The sequence below is a fragment of the Sycon ciliatum genome, chromosome 1 (assembly GCF_964019385.1).
Source record: "Sycon ciliatum chromosome 1, ocSycCili1.1, whole genome shotgun sequence".
In the NCBI taxonomy this organism is placed as follows: domain Eukaryota; kingdom Metazoa; phylum Porifera; class Calcarea; order Leucosolenida; family Sycettidae; genus Sycon; species Sycon ciliatum.
Window position 1 is genome coordinate 10,044,909 of NC_088643.1, and position 18,289 is coordinate 10,063,197.

General features: G+C 49.0%; 2 protein-coding genes and 1 long non-coding RNA gene across 4 annotated transcripts in view; all 3 read left to right on the plus strand.

The window, feature by feature from the left end:
* Positions 1–556, plus strand: part of LOC135812629 (protein SON-like) — a 12,799-nt gene extending 12,243 nt beyond the window's left edge. The window contains exon 7 of the mRNA XM_065325931.1: positions 117–556. Within this exon, the coding sequence (XP_065182003.1) occupies positions 117–224 (108 nt within the window). The 3' untranslated portion in view covers positions 225–556. The remainder of the gene's footprint in view (positions 1–116) is intronic.
* A 3,908-nt stretch (positions 557–4,464) lies between these two features.
* On the plus strand, positions 4,465–6,196 carry LOC135806833 (uncharacterized). Of its 2 annotated transcripts, XR_010551301.1 has the most exons (3): positions 4,465–4,852; positions 4,945–5,105; positions 5,634–6,196. It is a non-coding gene; the product is annotated as an uncharacterized LOC135806833 (long non-coding RNA). The 2 variants fall into 2 exon arrangements; XR_010551300.1 differs by lacking the exon at positions 4,465–4,852 and having other exon boundaries at positions 4,902–5,105.
* Positions 6,197–7,799: 1,603 nt separating this feature from the next.
* LOC135810100 (uncharacterized) overlaps positions 7,800–18,289 on the plus strand; it is an 11,904-nt gene continuing 1,414 nt past the window's right edge. Inside the window, exons 1-6 of the mRNA XM_065323600.1 lie at positions 7,800–8,157; positions 9,137–9,386; positions 11,747–11,941; positions 12,943–13,104; positions 14,153–14,617; positions 18,083–18,285. Of these exons, the coding sequence (XP_065179672.1) occupies positions 7,952–8,157; positions 9,137–9,386; positions 11,747–11,941; positions 12,943–13,104; positions 14,153–14,617; positions 18,083–18,285 (1,481 nt within the window). The 5' untranslated portion in view covers positions 7,800–7,951. The remainder of the gene's footprint in view (positions 8,158–9,136; positions 9,387–11,746; positions 11,942–12,942; positions 13,105–14,152; positions 14,618–18,082; positions 18,286–18,289) is intronic.

The window sequence follows — 18,289 nt, forward strand, 5'->3', positions numbered from 1 at the left end:
TGTATTGCTGAAGTTTTTGTTTGTTTTGAATCTTCAGTTGGCCGTTGTCAGTAAGGTATTCCCGTTCTTGTTTTCGATGCTGTCGCTGCTTTTGTCCCCGCTGCTGTGTGCGTCAGGTGACTATTCAAGGCGTGCAGTACACATCTCCTGCTCCCTTGAACAACAAGAAACACGCTAAGGCGGCAGCGGCATTGGCTGCTGTGCAGGCCCTTGGACTTGTGTAGCGCTGTTGCTGCTATCGTGTGCACGAGCAGCAGCATTATACGTTCTCTCTCTCTCTCTCTCTCTCTCTCTCTCTCTCTCTCTCTCTCTCTCTCTCTCTCTCTCTCTCTCTCTCTCTCTCTTCCTTTCAGCCTAACACTTTCCGTGCAAGTTGGATTGAGCTGGCCTCACAAGCACGGGGTGTGCGAACTTGATCACCGTGCAGTCTCGTAGCGTGACTACGTGACTATGTTTTTTGTTGTTGATATTATAGCTGATGTTTCTGATGTTTCTGTTTCTCATTTGTTCCCACGTTTTATAAATATTTTGCCTAACCTATTCTCCAATAAGCCCATTGCGCATTGCCAAATATGGAAGGTATGAGTAATGCATGTGAGTACACTGGGATCAGGAATGCACTGTTCAACACCCGAGACGACCATGCCCAGGTGGCTGTCTGGGGTATTCATGGTACAAATTACGTCATTGCGCAATGGGCTTATTCGGCTTCTTCCATACACATCTGCAGTCTTGCTCCTCTACGCCCTTGGACACGTGACACAGTATTGTCATGGGCATTGGTGCTGTTCCTTGCGTATGATTGTATCGCGCGATCCTACGCTACTGCTGTTATCGGCTCTGGTCGTGATGTGAGAACGAGGCCCTTGACGGTGTCTGTAGCGCTATTAAAACGAGTTGGTGATGGCATTGCGCCAGACAGGTCTGTCGTCCACATGTACTGGTGTTTCACCGTTCATGGGATTCACTAGCTGTTAATCCAGCCTGCTATGCTGGCTTGGACGAGTGACGGCCACTTCGTGTGGATTTTTTTCTTCAGTCATGAAAATTAATGATAGCGTGATGATCATAATCAGGAAGTCCTGAAATCCCGTCTTTTATGACTCCCTGGTCATGCATTGGCCATCACCATGATCACTCTTGACACCATGGTTTTTCTGGCCAGAGAAACCCAATCTCATCAAGACAAGAGTGCATAACCTCTTGATCTCATGAATAAAGTAACCATTATGTAGCACCCCGCTCAAGTGCGCAGCCCTAGCCCGGCCAGGTCGGATTTCTCTGGACAGGACTGCAGCACTGTACCGCTCAATGAAATCCGCCTGAATGAGTCCACGAGCAGCGCAAAATCCTGCGCATATGCATGCACTGGCCGTGAGTATGACTCAGCCTGGCACAAACTGCCACTGCACTGCCCGCGCCGCGCCCAAGGCCAAACTCCGGCCAAGCCACAGTTTGCAAACAAATCGTTGCCTTCGCAGCGTCCTACATGATGTAGATCTACCCCTCGATCCTACTCGTATTTCGTAGTACCGGTAATAGTAGCTAAATACTTACACTAAGTTACAGTAACTAATAATTATAGTAATAATAATTCTTACTTACAGTAAGGCAACTAACCTAACCCCAGGATAACTCCTCTTTGTTTTGTTTGTACAATTGTAGTGGGCGTTCGATTGCAGTTAGTTTATCACCGGTGCTTGGAAATCAAAAGGGCCGCCGTTTGATGCGGACATCAAGTCACATAATACAGTTTGTGCATTCCAGTGTGTTGATTCACACCGCATCCACAAGTAACCTGGTTCACGCGGCCATGATGGGCAGCCGCCGCGATGGAGATCTCGAGAATCAGCGACGGGTTGTGCAAATGGTGAAAGAAAGGCCCATTCTCTACCAATCAAAGTGGGCTGGAAAGCGGCCCAGGGCGGCGATGATGCAGGCCCGCGAAGAGATTGCAGAGGCTATTGGCGTCTGGTCCGCGGAGCGGGTCAGGGATGAATGGTCGAAAATTCGGCAGAAGTACCACATGATCCGCAAGCGCATGGAATCCGGCGAACAGCAGCAAACGTACTTCGCGCTGTTCGCAGATGTGCACGAATTTCTTAGTGAGGACCCATGCAAAGCGGACGCATCGACCGTATTGGGGACAAGCGAGAGCTCGGGCAGTTCTGCACCACGTCGCACCATCCACATCAACAGCATAGCACAGGAAGTAGAAGTTGCAGATGGCTCGAGCGACTCCGACGAGTCCACGAAGCAGCAGGGTGAAGATTCAGAGCATGAGACTGGCGGCAAGAGTGATTCCATTGAGTTTCTGGACCCCGGAGTGGCCAACGAACGCAAAAGCCAGAAGTCCGGTCATCGCGGGCAGACCGGCTCGTCGGTGTCGACAGGAGCCAGCGGTAGAGGCTATGGCAGCGCTCCTTTGCCGCCGCAGAGGTCGTCCCTGTGCCATGTAGCCGACCAGCTGAAGCGCTCCAGCGATGATCAGAGTGTTGACGCGGACATGTCGCCAGCGTTCAAGGCGCCGTACGGTGGTGGCGGTGGCAACAGCAGCGGCAGTGGTGCTGCTGGCTCCGGGCCCGTGGCGGCGAGGGAGCAACTGCCCGAGCACTGGACGGTGCGAGGGACTGGCCCGCGTGACGGTGCTAAAGCGGGCAGTGCTTACCCGTCGGCCGGCGGCGCCTCGTCGGCGCGCCACACGACCGATAGCGATGCCGGCGCGGCCACGTCCACCGTGTGTTTCTCCCCCGGTGCCGTTTCTACAGCCGGCTTGGACCTACCTGCCGATGCCTTCCGGCCAATGTCCAGTAATCTGCCCGGCGGTGGCGGTTTCGAGTCGCAGTCCGCGTCGTCCGAGTCCATCGATCCTTTCCTGAAGTTTGTCGGCGACATGCTGGTCAAAATGTCGGAGGAGCGTCGTAAGGACACCAAGATGAGAATCTGCAACCTGCTGCTGTGATCGAGGGTGCACGCTCTGCAACCTGCTGCTGTAGTCGAGGGTGCACGCTCGTGGCCTCTGAACGGCGCCGTCATGTGCCACCGTTCTGTAGTTTTCTTTGTTCGGGCCATGTTTGTGTGTAAATTCCAATCTCACTCAGGCCGGCTGTGCCCGTGCTATCAGCAACACTGTTTCCGTTCTGCAGTCGTTATACGTTGCAGGTTACTAAGCTGCCGCGGCCTGGAGCTACGCCAGAGCATTTCCTGGTCGCCGGATTATGATTCCTTCACTGGTGCGATGAGTAATAGCAATATTAGTAGACCTGTGTGATAGGCCAAGCGCGGCACTGTGTTATAGATACTGTGTGATAGGCCATATGCAGCACTCTGTGATAGGCCATGCGCGGCACTGTGTCCGTGCGGCCTGGCGCTGTACACCGATCAGCAGTCCCAGGCCGTTGATATTGGATTCCACTATTATTTCCTTTGCTTTTGCTATATTTCCATTTGGCCTAGGCGAAAAATTAAAATAGCCTGATAATTTTGCTGATGCTGCCCTGGTGCTTCGTCCGTATTACTCTCCCTTGCCCTGGCTCCCGTCTGCAGCTGGTGTGCCACTGTGCTGCTATGGATGTGTGTCTCTCTAGTCACGAGTGTGTTCCTTACCGGCGGACTGTTTTCATTGATTCCGGATATGTGCGGGCACGTGTCGACTTTTTTAGTGTTACTCCGCCCGTGTCGTGTGTGCAGCTTGCAGTGTATGCTGGCTGGCGTTTGTGTGTTGAGTTTTTGAGACTGACTGAGGGATGCGTCCTTGCTACCTCTAGATTACCAGCTTTGTATTTACATGACTAACTTATAATGGTGGTCTGCTTGCCGACTGTGACACTGTCCGACTGTGGTCGTCCTATTCCTACTGTATTGTTTTAGTTCTAGTGTTTAGTAAATTACTCATGGCGGAATAGGCCTTTTGCACCGCGATTGTGCAGATGTGAGCAATTCTGGAGCCTGATGTGTGCGATGGTGAGAATGTGTGGTGTGTGGGCATGGGTGCACCTGTGGGTATTACTATGAGTGTGGGTGCACCCGTGGGTATGAGTGTGCGCTGTATGTCGGTAGGTGCACATTTGAGAGCTCGGTGTGTGTGTGCGGGGGGGGGGGGGGGAGGAGTGGGCTTAGCCTCTCGCGCTGTTTCGCCGTGGGCTGCCCGGTCCAAATGCTGTTCGAGCAGAGCCGCCGCTTATCATGAGAAGCTCGCATATGCAATCCATGGTCCGTGGTGCATTTGCATTTGGGGTCAGTAGGTCGAGGCCGCGTTGCGTAGAACTATCACAATGTACTCTTCAATTCGGGGGGGGGGGGGGGGCACTTACACAAGATACAGACAGTATGTATGCATGCATATCCACCAGGGCAAGTCATTGTTTCACAATTCATGTATTCTGTTTCTCCCCGGTGGGTTTCACCTGTAGAATTCTGATTTTCTTGAGCAGTATGGGGCTGTTAAGTGATGACGTCACAGTTCCTTCGATACGCATAACAACGATCCCACTGGGGACAAACAAAAGTAGCGTCGTCTCCACCGAACCAGTTGTCAGTGGCAACATATAGGAATCGTGTACATTTCTTCGTTTCTTCTTTGCTGTTTTCAGTGAGTGTTTTGTTTTCTCTTTGTCCTTGATCTCGACGATGTTGTCGTGCTCATTACCTTACTGAGACGTCTCTTGTGACTGTAGCCAGTGTCACGGAGGATTTTATTGGCGTGACAAGGTAGATCGCCGAGATCGAGCGTGAAAAACGCTCTGCATTAGTAGCTCCTGTAGAATGTTTTCTGGGATGGCGTATCCATGGTCAACAAAACCAAGGTGCAAGACAACATGAGAGATCGTGTAAACGATGTGAACTCCAAAAGGTAAGCTCCTGAACATGTGGAAAGATATAGGTATTTACAAACTCTCCCTTCATCCATCGATTGCCGCTATGCATTGCATTTTGTCTTCACAGATAATCTGGCCAAATTTATTGTAACTAGAGAGTGCAATCGTGCTTGGGGCCCATCCCAATGTCATCACATGGCTGTGGTGACTAGTGTATATCTGGGAGAATTTTTCCTCGACTGATACGGAGTGCAGGTGGATCGATTATGAGAAATGCGAACATGTGAAGTAAGTAATTAGTTGTGTCGAAGAAATGTGCAATAAAATAAAATTTACTTTTAATACACTCAAACATACACTGTAGATGCACATGTAACATCATGATAATGATTCCATCTTCATTGTCCCGCAACTGGTACACCATACGCACCGAATACATGGTGTGTGTGTGTGTGCGCGCGCTTGCGCGCGCGCATGTACATGCACACACTCTCATGCGTGGCCGAGTCGGCCAGATGAACAGACCATGCATTTGCACGAGGTGTCCGTAATGTCATTGGAACGCTGTACTTTATTACTTTATTCCAAAAGAGTATGTCTTGCCCCTGACGAATGGAGTTGTGTCTGTGCTCAGCGGGTATCGGGCTATGACGCAACACTGCAATTAAAAGAGCACTGCATGGATTATTTTGACTAACTTCCTTTGCGTTTACTTGGTTGAGCCCGTGGTTTCATGTCTGTGTTCTGTCATGATTGGCCTCTGGAAATAATCAGAGTGGATGTCATTTTGCCATATATGTGTGCCTTGTGCGACAGGTTCAAGGCTAGATGCACTTCACATCCGGCGTGCGATCTCAGCGTCTGGGACCTGATGAAGTCTTGGTTGGATGATTATTCAAGCCTGATACTACTCGACACACCAATGTACATGTCAATGTAATTTTTTCAGAGCTGCACTATTTACGTGTTGATGCTTACTTCGGTGTTAGCGTGTTTCCCCCGGATTGTTTCTATCATCATGATCGTGTGTTCTTGGGCTGAGCGAGCACATGCACAAGTGTGCAGCTATAACCCTGTGTATCTTTGGTTACACTTTGTTCTGCAATGCATGTACCTTGTAACATTATGTGCTTGCACTGCTTTGTCTGGCCTGCGTATTTCGGGACTATTCAGTGCATTAGACCCAGGTTTGTTTGGTTGCCGGATGATCTCTTGTTGCGTCGCTCTGTATTTGTATTCATCAATTTTTGGGCTTGAGAATTGAGCTGTTGTGTGGTTCCCAATATGAAAACATCATGCTGGTGCTCTGTGTTTCGATTATCGACTGCCGGAGCAGTCATGCATTTATTAGCAGAACGGTCAATACTGTAGTCTTTTCACATGTTTGTCTTTTTTTGTGTTTTCGCCGGGGTATTAGCGGTAACGCTGCACACAGAACGGCAGTGTTGCATCACTGGACGACCCTGCCTCTGCATCTGACTTAATTTCCCCAGGATCTGGTGCAGTTACACCAGACAGCCACTTCCTGTAAACACGCAAACAGCAAAAAGAAGAGATCCCGCAAATCAGGAAAAACCATTGTGGAAAATATAGAGTAGATCATACAACATTCAATAATCTGGAGTAATTACAGTGAGACAAACACTTCAAATAGTGCTCTCTCTCTCTCTCTCTCTCTGTCTCCATCCTTCCAAAAATACCCTATGACAATTCCATAGAATTATTTTATTTTATATTCTTAGGACATCATTCTGAACATAATAAATTCTTCCATGGGTCTTCAATCACCACGGACGGCGAAAATATATCTACAGTAAGTCATGCAGTTTACGGGAGGTGCGAGCTGTCATGGATATAGAGGCTGATATTGTGCCAGCGTGAGGGCAGAGACAGAAAGAAGACACTGATTTCTTGAACAACTCACCTATATATAATCGAATCCACAAGGAGCGCTCATACTTTGATCCATCAGGACGCGAAACATCTTCAAAGCACTCTCAAACACGGAGTTTTACTGTGGGCAGCCAATTTCACAGCCATCATGAAGGCACTCGACGACTACAGGAGTTTTGTAGAGGAAAGAACAAGGAGTAAAGAGCGACAACAATCGCTTGAAGAAAAAGCAAAGAAAAACTGCTGTCTCTCCAGTCATTTAGATGCTGTTGCCCTTGACATCTGGTTCCATCCAGAGGACGCGACTTTTGTTTGTCCCCAGTGCTCTCCGTTGCTATGCGTATCGAAGGAGCCGTGACGTCACACTTAACAGCCCCATTGAAGTCTGGTGGTTACTGCTCACAGCTCATTCATCAGCTAGCTCAGCGCAGCAGCGACTACCGTTACCATGGTTACGCCGCGCCTAGCTGCTAGGCTAAACGCACGTGCGCAAACTACGTACACATCTTGTCCATCCAGGCCAGCTAGGCCAGGCCATGCGCCAGGGGATTTCTCGTCCGAGAGGCGCTAGGCTACACGCACATCTCAGTTTTGAACCGCAGAGCTAGAGGCCAGGCCAAGGCAGAAGGGTACTAGCAAGAGTAGATAAACAAGAGTGTGCAACTCCGGATCTCTTCTGCACAATCTGCAGATACCTCCGCCCACGGCGGAATTTTTTGTTTACGTCACCTTTTTCAGAGAAACGCGGACTTTGCCGCAGAGCAGTGTGAGAGCACGTGCTGGGCACCGACCTTGTAGTGCAAGCCCCGCCAAGTGCACGAGGGAAACCTCTCCGAAAGGCTCGCAGCGCGTGCGTCGTCGAAAAGATTACGTCAACAAAAAATTCCGCCGTGGGCCACCCCATCCGCGAGTTGCACACTCTTGTTTATCTACTCTTGGTACAGTCATGACTCATGTAGATCTCAAATCAGGGAGTCGTAAAATACCGGTATTTTACGACTCCCTATCTCAAATGCTAGATTTTTGTAGAGTCCGAATTTCCTTTCCATTTTGCCTTGACTTTTTCCACATGTACTTTTTGCATTTCAAAATTATTAATTTTTGTCTTCTTCAGTTCTTCATTATCATTCATGTCATCCAATGTTTGCCTGGAGATAGCAGTGGAGATCTTGGGGGAGGACAATGCCAGATCTTCTTTAGCACAGATGCCTGTGCTAATGGGCGCGTGATAACGTGCTAGAATGTCAGTGCGACTTCTGTCCCTGTCGTCGTCAGAACTTGTTCTCAGTCAAACCGTGTCATCGACTGCTCGGAGAACATTTTGTAGCTGCTTTTCTCCCACGATAGCTCGTGGACAGGCGATATGTGGACGCCATTCCGCACATTTTCTGCCACCTTCCCGCTCCTATCTGTGCCTCAATCGCACAGAATTTCAGCTAGGCAGTTGGTAAGAGATATCTGTCAGGGTACTTCTGTTTTATTTTTATTCAAGTCTTTTCATTCCAGTGGAGTGTTAGTTGTTTGGGTTTTGATTCACTGTCATGCCTCCTATCTCATAAAAAATATTGACCGCAGCTAGAAAAATCGAACAAAATTCATTAATTTTTAAACATAGCACCGTCTGCTAGCTGCATGCTGTTTTTGAAAGTGGGTGCTGTGATGTCGAAGTGGGGTTTATGAATTATTATGATGATGTACATGTAACATTCGTAAGTCTGAAAAGGGAAGAAGACTGAATAAAAATTGACTGTCACCACCAGGACTCGTACGTGTAATAAACCCTACAAGTTTTGTATACCGATTTCCACGTTCACCCCCCCCCCCCCCCCCCCCCCTCTCACTCCCTGCAACGCTTCTTTTCTGCCGATATTCTACCCAGCGAGAAGGCAACAGACGTGTCTGTGAAATTTTTCAATATTGTTCTTGAAGAGCCTGTTTTTTCCTCCTTTTTTAGTGTTAATTTCAAGAGTTGAGGTTGAATAATTACTTCAGTGCAGTACAATGCACTTGCAGTACTTGAACAGTACTTGAATAGTACATCTTGAGTGTTACTGAATCCCTGTCTCTAAGAAATCCTCTTAGATGTACATGTAATATCGGGCTTTCTGGCAATGCTTCTGTATGCCTCGAGTTGGTTTCGGGAGTGGGTGTGCAATACAATCTTGCAAATGCAAGAGTTCTGCTATTGAATGACTGGCACAGTGGAAGAGGGGGGGGGGGGGGGCTTTTGATACTGACGCATCCAAGGATTGCCAGGAAGCGTGGCATGGCAATGTCACTGCATGACACGAACCGCAGTAGAACATGAAACATGGCGTGCGCTCACTCCGCTAGCACAGAATCCATCTTAGTTACGCGTCTGTGCTCATGGACCGTGCTGTGTAATGTATGTTCTCGCTTTCTCTTTGTTGGGTTTTTTTCCGCAGGTCGGCATCTCTTGATGTTTTCATCCGCGCTCAGAGTGATTTGGCTGGGCACTTGGAGACGTGTGCCAGTGCTCCTGAGCTGATTACGCATTATTCGTCCTCACTGCAGTCCACAGGCGATGATAAGCTACTGTTTCTCATTAGTTTGGCCAAATGCCTGCAGAAGGAGTCAGTTGAACAGGCGCATCGAATCTACAGCGATCCTGTGATCACGTCTCTGTCTCTCCTCTATAGCTCAACGCCGTCGAAGGTTAGCTATGTGGTGATGTATTCATTTCGCTTATTACCTGATGATGGCCAAGTGCTGAAACGTTGTGAAATAACGGAACTGGTTTGGATGTGCAGCGCTATGGGAATGGGTGTGTCCGCCTGAATTCCTTATTTCTATTATAAGCCTTTATAACTTTGGCAGGTCGAAATGGTTAGGGTGGAATTTAAGCGGGGGGCATGTATGCCAGTGCAGGCTAACAGAACTGCAGGGGCTAGTCTATCATTGGAATTCTGGCTTGCGCTGATTACTCAGACACATGATCTTAGCAGTCCTCTGCTAGCTGCGGGGCTGTCACTGGCCTAGTTGGACGTTGGGTGCAGTGAGTGTGCGTGCCATTCATACGCTTGCATCAAGAGACTTCACTCAACAAATGCTATGAAGTGGGGATACTGTATTTTTAGTGTGCATGCTCAGCTAAAAAAAAATGAAATGGATACAGTTATTGAGCAAGGGGAGAATTTCAACATTTATATTCCAAATATGTGCCCGGTTCCAAAATAACGCCCGTGCCCTTGTTAGCGCCCAGGAAATTGATGCTGCTATTCTATGCGCCTGGGCCCTATACACGGGCTTTTACGGTAGAATGGTGCAGACAATTCTTGCTGGAGCTGGCCGTGCTTGGCCTGGAGCTGGTCGTGCTTGGCCTGGAGCTCATTGCGGCTGCCCTGGAGCTCATTGCGGCTGCCCTGGAGCTCATTGCGCCTGGCTTCTTCCAACTTGAGGAGCTGGTCGTGCTTGGCCGGGAGCTCATTGCGCCTGGCTTCTTCCAACTTGAGCAGCTCATTGCGCCTGGCTTCTTCCAACTTGAGCAGCTGGCCGATATCGAGCACCTCACTGCGCCTGGCTGCACTTGTTGTGAAGACTCGCGCTGTGAAGATTCGCATCCTTCTCACATCGAGCATCATCATCAAAGACGAGCAAGAAAGCCAAGAAATAAATTCAAATATTTTGAAAACAGCAAAGCAAGCGTTCCCAAAATTGCACTCTGCAGCAAAGTTATGTATCATCGTCATCATTCACCCACTCTGGTTGCTGTGGCGACAATGTCACGCCATTCCGCCCTTGTCTCTGTCCAGCGCTTGACCTGTACTAGCTTGTCTGCTCTATTTGCCTTCTTTACGCTGTCCGCCCATTTGACCGCTGGTCGTCCTCTCTTCCTTGTTGCCGAAATCATGCCCTCCACTAGATCGTTCTCCAGACTACGTCCTCTTGCGATATGTCCATAATACCGGAGTCTCCTGCCATAGATTCTATCCGCTAACACTGGTCTCTCCATGCCCAGTTCCTCCAGGATATCCTTGTTTGTTCTCTTTTCAATCCATTTCACTCTCAGTAACCGCCGATCACATCACATTTCCAACGCATGCACGCTGTCTTCCTCTCTCTCTCTCTCTCTCTCTCTCTCTCTCTCTCTCTCTCTCTCTCTCTCTCTCTCTCTCTCTCTCTCTCTCTCTCTCTCTCTCTCTCTCTCTCTCTCTCTCTCTCTCTCTCTCTCTCTCTCTCTCTCTCTCTCTTTGTTAGTGCCCATGCCTCCGAGCCGTAACTGGCAACGGAAAACGCGGTTGCCTGCAGCGGTCGTAACTTCATGCCTTTCGATATATTTTTGCATTTCCAATGGGTACCAGCCTGCTAACGGTCTGTCTTGCCAGGGTCAAACGACGTCTCAGCTCTGCTGTTGTCCTGCTGGAGATGTCGAACTGTGCTCCCAGGTATGTGAAGCTTCCACTGCCCCGACCACTTCCCCATTGCAGGTGAAAGGATCTCCTGTATCATCATTGACCACCATAATTCAACTCGGATTGAGAGTCAAGGATTAAAATAAAAAAGAGAGGAGCATAAGTTTACAAGTTATCCGTTTTTCCCAACACTAACATTATAAGCATTCCAGAAGTGATGCAGCTAAGCGTCAGGTCGTTGAATGTCAGTATCACATCGGTCAGTTTTGTGCTAATTGTTGCACAATTTGGACTCAACAGTATCCTGCTTATCATCGTTAATGTTGGACAAAACGGATAACTTGCAAACTTATGGTCCTCTCTTTTTGACCACCATAATCTTTGTCTTTTTCACATTCAACATCAAGCCGTGTGTCAAGCTATGTATAGTGCTGCACCTATGTAGTCTAGTTCGCATCCTATTAGCGTACTTGGTAAGTATTACTGATCACTGATAGCAGCGGTGGCTAAAGACAGATTTGGACTACCGGTATATCATTTGACGTGCCCTCGTGCATGTGTGTGCGTGTGTGTGTGTGTGTGTGTGTGTGTGTGTGTGTGTGTGTGTGTGTGTGTGTGTGTGTATGCGCATGCTTGCATGTATTTTATACGGCATGTTAACAGGTTGGTGCAATCAGCAATGCATTTTTGGATCTTCCCCACCAGCCAGCAGTGTTATCTGCCAATGTGAAGGAGACACTGATCAAGGCTGCAACTGATCTCGACAACTTGTCCCCAATAAAGAACACAGCCTTAGTGGCACTTGCCATGTCCCGCCTGGGCGTTGTAGACAGCGAGCCTTGGTCTAGGGTTGCAGCGGTATGATGCTCTCTGTCTCACTCTGTCTGTTGGTCTCCTGTCTGTCTCTCTCTCTCTCTCTCTCTCTCTCTCTCTCTCCTCTCTCTCTTCTCCTCTCTCTCTCTCTCTCTCTCTCCCCTCTCTCTCTCTCTCTCTCTCTCTCTTCTCTCTCTCTTTCTCTCTCTCTCTCTCTCTCTCTCTCTCTCTCTCTCTCTCTCTCTCTCTCTCTCTCTCTCTCTCTCTCTCTCTCTCTCTCTCTCTCTCTCTCTCTCTCTCTCTCTCTCTCTCTCTCTCGCGCGCTCTCTCTCTCTCTCTCTCTCCCTCTCTCGTTCTCTCTCTCGTCTCTCTCTCTCGCTCTCTCTCTCTCTCTCTCTCTCTCTCTCTCTCTCTCTCTCTCTCTCTCTCTCTCTCTCTCTCTCTCTCTCTCTCTCTCTCTCTCTCTCTCTCTCTCTCTCTCTCTCTCTCTCTCTCTCTCTCTCTCTCTCTCCTCTCTCTCTCTCTCTCTCTCTCTCTCTCTCTCTCTCGCTCCATCTCGCACATACGCCCGCATGCACACACATTTCCTGTGTAGTCTATTCTTTGACCTCAGCTATTGTGGGTTGGTCAAAGACCATGATTGAGATACGAGAGGTACCTGGTTGAAGTCCTGCCTGGGAGCGGTTTTTCCAGCCGTGCTGCTACCCACAGTCAACTGGGAACTTGTGGCCAGGGCACAAGGGTACATGGATGCAGCTAATGGGGTCGTTTTCGGCACTTGTGCCAGTGGTTGTGAGACTTACCCACTCACCCCCACCTTAGGCGCTGCATCTGCCGCTAGGGTTTATCGGGTGTTAGCGGCCGTCGTTAGTTCCCTTCGGGAACGGACACGATAATTTACTTTTTTATTATTGTGACTGCTGATCTAGAGGGTTAGTTTGCTACAAATTATACTCTCGGATCTTTGGAATTGCTGGTGCCCATCACAGCTAGTATGCTGAGTCTGCATCCTTTGCTCTGTCACTGTGTGCGTTGTGACTGTGTAGGTGGCTTGCGCAAACTTGAGTACTGCCAGTGTGCACAACCTGTTTGTCGTTCTGGACGCCCTGACGGCAACCAAGGCCTTTGCGTTGCCGGCGCTGGTCGACCTGCGCATGCGCACCGAGACTCAACTGCAGGAGAGTCTGTCTACCCTGTCCATGAATCAAGTGAGTATTTCTGAGACGTGCACTGTAGGGACACATTGTGTGTCAATCTCACAATGTACATGTATTCAGATGTACATACGTATTCTGCTTTGGCTACTGTAAGTCAACAAAATATTCGGTGCATATCTATTTTCGGCCTGATCGTGTTTGGCCGAAATTTAGTGTTGCATGGTTCAGTGTGACAGTGTATCCAGGCGGCAGCAGTACAGGCCGAAGTGGGTTTTAGCCCTGGGAGGCCGAAATTTGAATGGGTCGAAAATTTGTCAACTAGATGATAGTAGCCTAGCGTGAGATTTGCGGCACAAGCGCTTTGATGGGCTTATATTCAATGTGTGCGTCGTTATGTGTTGCAATAGATGCACCTGGGTGATAGCGTAACAGCACAAGCGCGCGCGTTGATGGGCTTATGTTCAATGTGTGGCACTGTGTGTTGCGATAGATGCACCTGGGTGATAGTGGCCTAGCATATACTTTGCAGCATAACAAATAAAAACAATAAAAACAAATTTTAACTGGTTTGAGGGAAAGAGACATACGGGAAAAGTCTGAAGAAAAAATTGACTGTCACCACCAGGACTCGAACCAGGGACCCTCGCTTGTAGCCAGCGATGCTCTAACCACTGAGCTATGGTGTAGTTGTCATCCCAGCAGAGACCGTTCAACATTTTCTTCAGACTTCGTAACTCACACTTCCTGTGAATCTACACAGGCGGGTGGGACGCAGCCTTCACTGTACCCACACACTTCAATAAAAACAAACTTGCTTGCCTTCATATACATGTACCTGCGTTTTTCTAATCTCCTTATGTTGTCTGATGATTGGTTTTTGCCATGATACTCTGAGTTACAAAAAAACAGCCCTATTTGCTTCCTTTTGTGTACCTCTTGCGTACTACGCTCTGCCCATTCCGGGCATTTGAGCACTATTGCAGGTTAAGGCGCACAGCCTCTGTGTAAAAACAAACCAACAAACAAACAAGTACGCTGATGGGCTTATATTCAACGTGTGTGTCATTGTGTGTGTGTGTGTGTGTGTATGTTGCGATAGATGCAAGACCTGGTGCAGATGTATGCGAGGCCGTCCACGGCTGCGCTCCACAAGTCCCGCACGATCATGCCATCCGAGTCGGCCATGACCAAGGCCAGCCAGCACATCCTGACCCTCGCGTCCAGCCCGTCGTTCCCGCTGTTGGGCGAGAGCAGCGCCATCTCCGACCTGCTGGAGATGTGCCGCAAGCTCTACATCAACATGATGCCGGTGGACAAGGGTCTGGTGGAGCTCATCTCTCTGTGGCTCTTGCAGCACCAGGGTGCTGACAACGGCGAGCCATCGCAGGAGGTGGCCAAACTGTCCGCTGGCGACGTGAACAACTTTGCTTGCCTGGCGTTCCTCGTCGCCAGCGATTCGCCGGTGACGGAGAAGGCGGCCGGTGTCGTGCTCGCTGCGCACCGGGACACGCTGAAGCTGCCAGCCCTGCTCAACTTCCTCAGCTATTTCAAGGCTGCGAAATCGGTTAGTCTTTTAGGTGCCTGCTGTCTTGTGGGCCTGCATGCATGCTTGCAGTCATTTTTTAGATATCCCTTCTCTGGCACATACAGTACGACCGGGCGCCGAAGAACGCATGGGGCTCAAGGTGCAGCCTAGCAGTGTTCTAGAATGTTCCAATGTTAGTCGTTTTGTTCTTCTTCCGCGATCATAAACAGCATCATACGATGCGATCAAGCATGTGGAAAACATGTAGCATAACTCGGATGGAGAGCCAAGGATTAAAATTTAAAGAAAGCACGCACACGGTGCTTACGCAGTCTTAAATCTGAAATTCTAGCCCGGATTGGTCTTAACTGTGTGCCATTTTCCAGCCTCAGTGATCTTCGGTGCCCGATCTTCCTGTAGAGCAAGACTAGTTGTAGAGCTGTGCACAGGTAGCCGGGTACACGTGGACCTCACAGGCAGGGTCCGTAGAGTTGGGGGCGCTGAGTCAAATGGTCTTTGTCCGAGGAGGCTCCGTTCCATGGTTCGTCAGATATGCCCAATCGAACATGTGCGAATTTGAGCGCACGGTCACCCAGATCCAGGTGATGACGTCACAGCGCGCAGCCAGGTAGCCACACCATCAAGTTGTGTACAAAATGGCCATTGTTCGGAACGCGTGCGATTGGGGAACCGTTTATCGCAGCTTCTTCGGACCAAAACCATTCGACTCAGTATTACAAAACACTACGTTCCCTGAGATTTTCAGCTCGGCAAGTCTTGGGGTTATCCCGTCTTTAGCCGTTTCCGAGTTGGACTTTTTACGTCCTCTGGCCTCTGCACCTGTGCTACTACACTGTATTCAACAAACTCATCACAAGGAACAGGACATGACTACTGTAATTTCGCAAATTTTCCGTGTACTTTTATTTTCGGTGCATCTGCTTCATACCTAAAATTTCAATACACCGAACAAACCCTATTACACACATAATCCAATAGGGAATTGCTTCTCTGTACCTAAAATTTCTGTTCACCTAACCTGGCCTTTTGCCCGCCTACCGAAAATATTGAGCACCTAACGTTTCTGAAATTAGAGTACTCGATCCTACTTCCGCAGCGCACTGGCCACTACCACTGTCGTGCTAGGTGAGTCGTGTGATACAAGACATACACACTCACAGACTTGTCATGCACTACTCGTACCAGTCGTATGTACTTCAAAGTTCAAGTACAATCACAGTCGAGTCATGCACATGAATTCCTCCGGGCCGTTGGCTGTGCTTTGAGAAAGAAATATTTTTGTTTTCCGCATGGATTAGTCGAGCCTCATTTATGCTACAACGATGAGCCCACAACCGTGCACACATGGCAAGTGACAAAGCAGCGAACGGCTCCCAGACCTAAAACTTTCAGATCTCGTAGTGTCGTGAGCCGTGCCCGTGGTTCACTGTTCGCCAATCGAGCAGCGTCCGAAGTATGCCAAGTTCGCACCAAGATATCACTGTGTGGCAGGCCACTGGAGTCCAAGCGAGTCGGTATCGAACAGCATTTAGAGCACTCACACCACCCTTCTCCAATTTTCCGACTCTGCTCTCTAGAGATCTGATAATAGCTGCAATAGCTGCTGCGTCTTCATTAGTCGCAAACGCGGCAGCGCTCACTCTTGGATTTCTTTAGCAGAATACCGAAGTAAGTGTTAGTTCTCAGCCCCAGACCGAACTCATGAATGTCAGCCATGGCTGCACCCTCACTCTCTCATGGAGTTGAGTCTTCGGGGTCGCTTGCACCACCTACTATCGGTCGCCAAATCATTTGAAATCGCACTCACACTATTGCTTTCACGCACTCCTTTTGACCTAGTCACATGTTATGACGTTGCAGAGGGTGCGGCGCGGCTGCATGACATCATGGTGCAGCCCCCGAAACTCAGGTTTTCAAATGGAAATATCTCAAGAACGCTTTGTCTGAGACACGTGGGACCAAGAGTATATAACTCCCCAAGAGTGTGCAACTGTGCATATGGGGTCTCCGACGGCGAAAACTCACATCACGTGTCTCAGTTACGTCCGTACTACGTACAAACGAAGGATAGCGTGCGCGCAATCCGAATATCTGGCATGATCATGGTGGGGATTTGCATACCCGCAGTGAGTTTCTGTCAGAGAGTGCTTTTTTATTACTCCGTGTGCTCGCTAAAAACGGGCTGGAAACGTACAACTGCGACACTGCACCACATGATGTGAGTTTTCGCCGTCGGCATGCCCCATAGAAAGGGTATCAGGAGTTGCACACTCTGGGGGGGGGGGGGGGGGGGGTTATATACTCTTGGTGGGCACCATTCGACTCAGCGCCCCAAACTCTACGGACCCTGGAATTTAAATGTTTCACCGGACCTCCCCTTGAAAGGAAACACCGCTAGAACAACCGATCGGGCATTGTACACACCGTTGTAACTTACATGTTAACGTACTCAATCTGTGGACAGAACTGTTCCGTCCTTTGTGGACTCGTCAGTGCAGTACAGAGAAAATGAGGCCGAACGTGATAGCAATGAAAAATATATTTCCAAAGCCAGATTTTAAACCAGGCCCGACCGTACCTTGCCAGAGTGCTCAAACTGACAAGTCAGTGAGCTCTGCGTAAAGCAAACAGCAAAGGCACTACCCCACACGAGAGGGCTCAACTGCTACAAGAGAAGGAGCGAGATACTCAATATGCGGACAGAACTGTTTCGTCCTTTGTGGACTCATCAGCGCAGCACAGAGAAAATGAGGCCGAACCTGATAGCAATGAAAAATAAATTTCCAAAACCAGATAATAGGGGATATCCGGCATTATCGATAATTTTCACGAAACGAAAAAGTTTAGTTAGGGCCCTCCCCCACCCACCCACCCACCCCCCTGAATGAAAAATAGATTGACTTGACAGCAAGAATGCCTTGATGTCTTACGTATCAATATTTTTCAAAACGAAACTCCCCTTGACCCACCCGCCCATGAACGAAACTTGTTCTCTTCGTGTAAAAGATCGATAATAATTATTATGGACGGCCCGTACCGTACATAGTTATGTACAGCTATTTGATTTTCTTCCATAACTTTGGCTCTATCTGACCGATTTCGACAGCTCTGGGATCGCTGGAAAGCCCTTGCAGAGAGAATTAGAATGAACTCCAATTCAGCAAGGGGACCTGTTTCGTTTGTAGTATAATTTTTTTTATAAAACAAGAATTAGAAGAGGCGCAGCACTTCTACAGACTCTTACAACCCTATATGCACTAGGACCCATCTTAGTGACAGAGAGTTATTCCAGGTGTTAGCGGCTGTCGAGAGTTCCCTTAGGAACGGAGACAAAATAGTTTTTCCATTGATAAAAAGATTACCCGAAGAAAACTTTACCCGTGTCGGACACGGCCCTACTTGCTTAGTTGATTGGCTTCAGGGTTTTAGTCCTCTTTTCGAGCCTCCATGGCATCATGTGCGTTCGTGTTTGTTCCTGTACAGCTGGACAACATTCGCTCAGTCTTGAGAGCCGTCCTGCAGCAGAAGATGCGGGACGACTTGCTGCCAGACCTGCTCAAGACGCTAACGTCCGTGCTGGCCTTTTCCGATCTGGAGCGCCTGGAACTGAGCCCGTACGCGGCCTGGCTGGCCGAGCGCATCAACGCCGGCGACACCAAGCTGTCCGTGCAGCAGATCTTGGAGCTGTAC